Source organism: Rutidosis leptorrhynchoides, chromosome 1 (genome assembly GCF_046630445.1).
Source record: "Rutidosis leptorrhynchoides isolate AG116_Rl617_1_P2 chromosome 1, CSIRO_AGI_Rlap_v1, whole genome shotgun sequence".
Taxonomy (NCBI): Eukaryota; Viridiplantae; Streptophyta; class Magnoliopsida; order Asterales; family Asteraceae; genus Rutidosis; species Rutidosis leptorrhynchoides.
In genome coordinates this window covers 33,371,048-33,373,358 of record NC_092333.1, presented here as the reverse complement: position 1 = coordinate 33,373,358, position 2,311 = coordinate 33,371,048, and the positions used below count along the sequence as shown (strand labels likewise).

General features: G+C 35.2%; 1 protein-coding gene across 1 annotated transcript; it reads right to left on the bottom strand.

The window, feature by feature from the left end:
* Nucleotides 1–702: 702 nt before the first annotated feature.
* LOC139856040 (toll/interleukin-1 receptor-like protein) lies at nucleotides 703–1,345 on the bottom strand. Its single transcript, XM_071845304.1, has 3 exons — nucleotides 1,004–1,345; nucleotides 884–957; nucleotides 703–751 (listed from the first exon to the last, which is right to left on the bottom strand). The coding sequence occupies exons 1-3, from the start codon at nucleotides 1,343–1,345 to the stop codon at nucleotides 703–705; spliced, it is 465 nt and encodes a 154-aa protein (XP_071701405.1).
* Between the last annotated feature and the right edge of the window lie 966 nt (nucleotides 1,346–2,311).

Sequence of the window (2,311 nt, the reverse complement as noted above, 5' to 3'; positions counted from 1 at the left end):
TAGCATTGGCATGTTCACAGCCATAATTTTAGGTGTAAAGTAGACAACTTTGCACCTAAAGCAAAAGGTAGATCAAATATGTCCGTATCACATGTGTGCAACTTGGGCAAGTGGCAGGCTGCAAGAGATGCGCCGCATCTGAAAGGTGATGCGCCGCATCCCTTCAATTTCCACGACAGATTCAAGTTTGCAACTGCAGGTTCAAATGCCAAAACTCAGATGCGCCGCATCTGAGGAGTGATGCGCCGCATTTCCTTTGTTTGATGTGCCATATCAGTTTGAAACCCCGCATCCAAAACCTTCGGCATAAAATGCTGCATGGATGCGCCGCATCCCTTGAACGATGCGCCTCATCGCTCACCAGAACTAGTTTTCTTGTTGTTTAAGGTCTTCACACTCCAACAATGTCTACATGTTTTGTTTTTGTGATGTCAGCAATAAGCTGCTTCTGGAAATGAGTTGGGCCTTGGCGTTTTAAGACTCCTTGAATATCTTCACAGAAACAACTTCCTCCTTCAAAGTGAATATACAACAAGTTGTAAATAGCTTTGGCAAGAGTTGTTTTTCCAATTCCACTAACACCGCATATTCCAATCATGTTAACTTCACTTGACCCAATGAAATGCCATACGTTCAACTTATTTACACGGGCATCGATACCTACTAAGTTTTCACCAACGTGCAAGGGAGCATGGCGAGTAATCATAAGGATTCCCTTAATGATATTTTGTCAGTTAACTTTGCCTCATACCTGATGAATAAGAAATAACCATAAATAAACATATATACTAAATAGTATTATGACTTGTGACAGACCCACTAAATTTGGAGAAGATACATTAAAAGGTAAGAACTAGATGGAATAATAAACAAATTTAGCTACCCATTTGTCAAGTCCTGAAGATCCCAGCCAGATAAGTCAGCTGCCATGGATAAAGCTTTCTTCCATTCAGCCACCTCTGTATTATTTAAGACTTCATGTTCGGTAACTTTGTTTTCTAACCACATCTGGCTTAACATCATATAAGATTATCCGAACTTCGTGTTTGGGGTTTTCTATATTCTTACAGTCGAGTATTTTCACAAGTTCTCTCAAACACCACGAAGAAGATGCATAACCTTTAGAGAAGATAACGATTAAAATCCTTGATTCTTCTATGGCTTTGCAAAGTTGAGGAGATATCTCTTCTCCTATAGGCAAGTTTTCATTATCTTTAAAAGCAAGAATTCCATTTTGCTTAAAATCTTTGAAAAGATGATCCATGAAGCCTTTACGAAGATCTTCACCTCTAAAACTTACAAAGACATCATATTTCCATCGATCGGAAATGGAAGAAGCAGCCATTATAGTAAAGAGCTAGACCTGTATTTACATGTGAAGAATTGAGAAACCAGTAGCTTACAACCAAAATGTTAAAGATATAGATGAAGATGATAAATAATATATGGAGTGATACATAGAAAGAGTCATTTTAACCCTTGGAAATGACTTCATTAATGATACCTTAAAATATTTAGTTTAGATGTTTTTTAGTAAAATTTGATGTATGTATTATTTGTCAATCATCCGGACACTATTGAGCATGTGAACAATTTAACATGGAGGATTAATAAGTAATGGATCAAATGTAATCACTTTTAAGTAATTGAGGGTATAGTTATACAAACAAATAAGACTAATTAATGATAGCAGACATAGATCAATGTATGTATTCAAACAGGTAGAACTAATTTGTATAATTGGCCTTAAATGACTCCAAGTCAACTAAAGATCTAAATATTTATACCTGTGCTTCACTACTAATATTCAATTATTTTAGTAGTTAGAGTTATTCATAAGATTTTACATTATTATCTTTTATTTAAGTCATGATTCTATAAATATTACTCCGTAAATGCGAGTATATAACTTCAAAACTCGGCTCTATTAACTTATTAACTGAGTCAATAGCAAGCGTCAATTTATTGGCGACTTGACTGCCGCTTAGAGTCTATATTGAATTTCAAGCAGGATTTAAAACCCATAGAAATTTGATTCTACCATTTTCATGGCTTCTCATTTTTTTTTTTTTTTTTTTTTTGATTTTTTCATACTTATTGGCCAGAGGTCCTGTACTCGAGTGTTTCACTTTGGTTTGAGAGAGGACTTTTCTTTATTATAGGATAAAGGAAGGATTGTCGACATCTCATCTCCCTCGTACCCGACACACATGTGGGATTGAGTTCAGTTGTATATAACTTCAAAAGTGTTCTTTTATATACTTGCATATTTATGAATATGAAGGTCAACTATGAGCACAGTAAATCATAT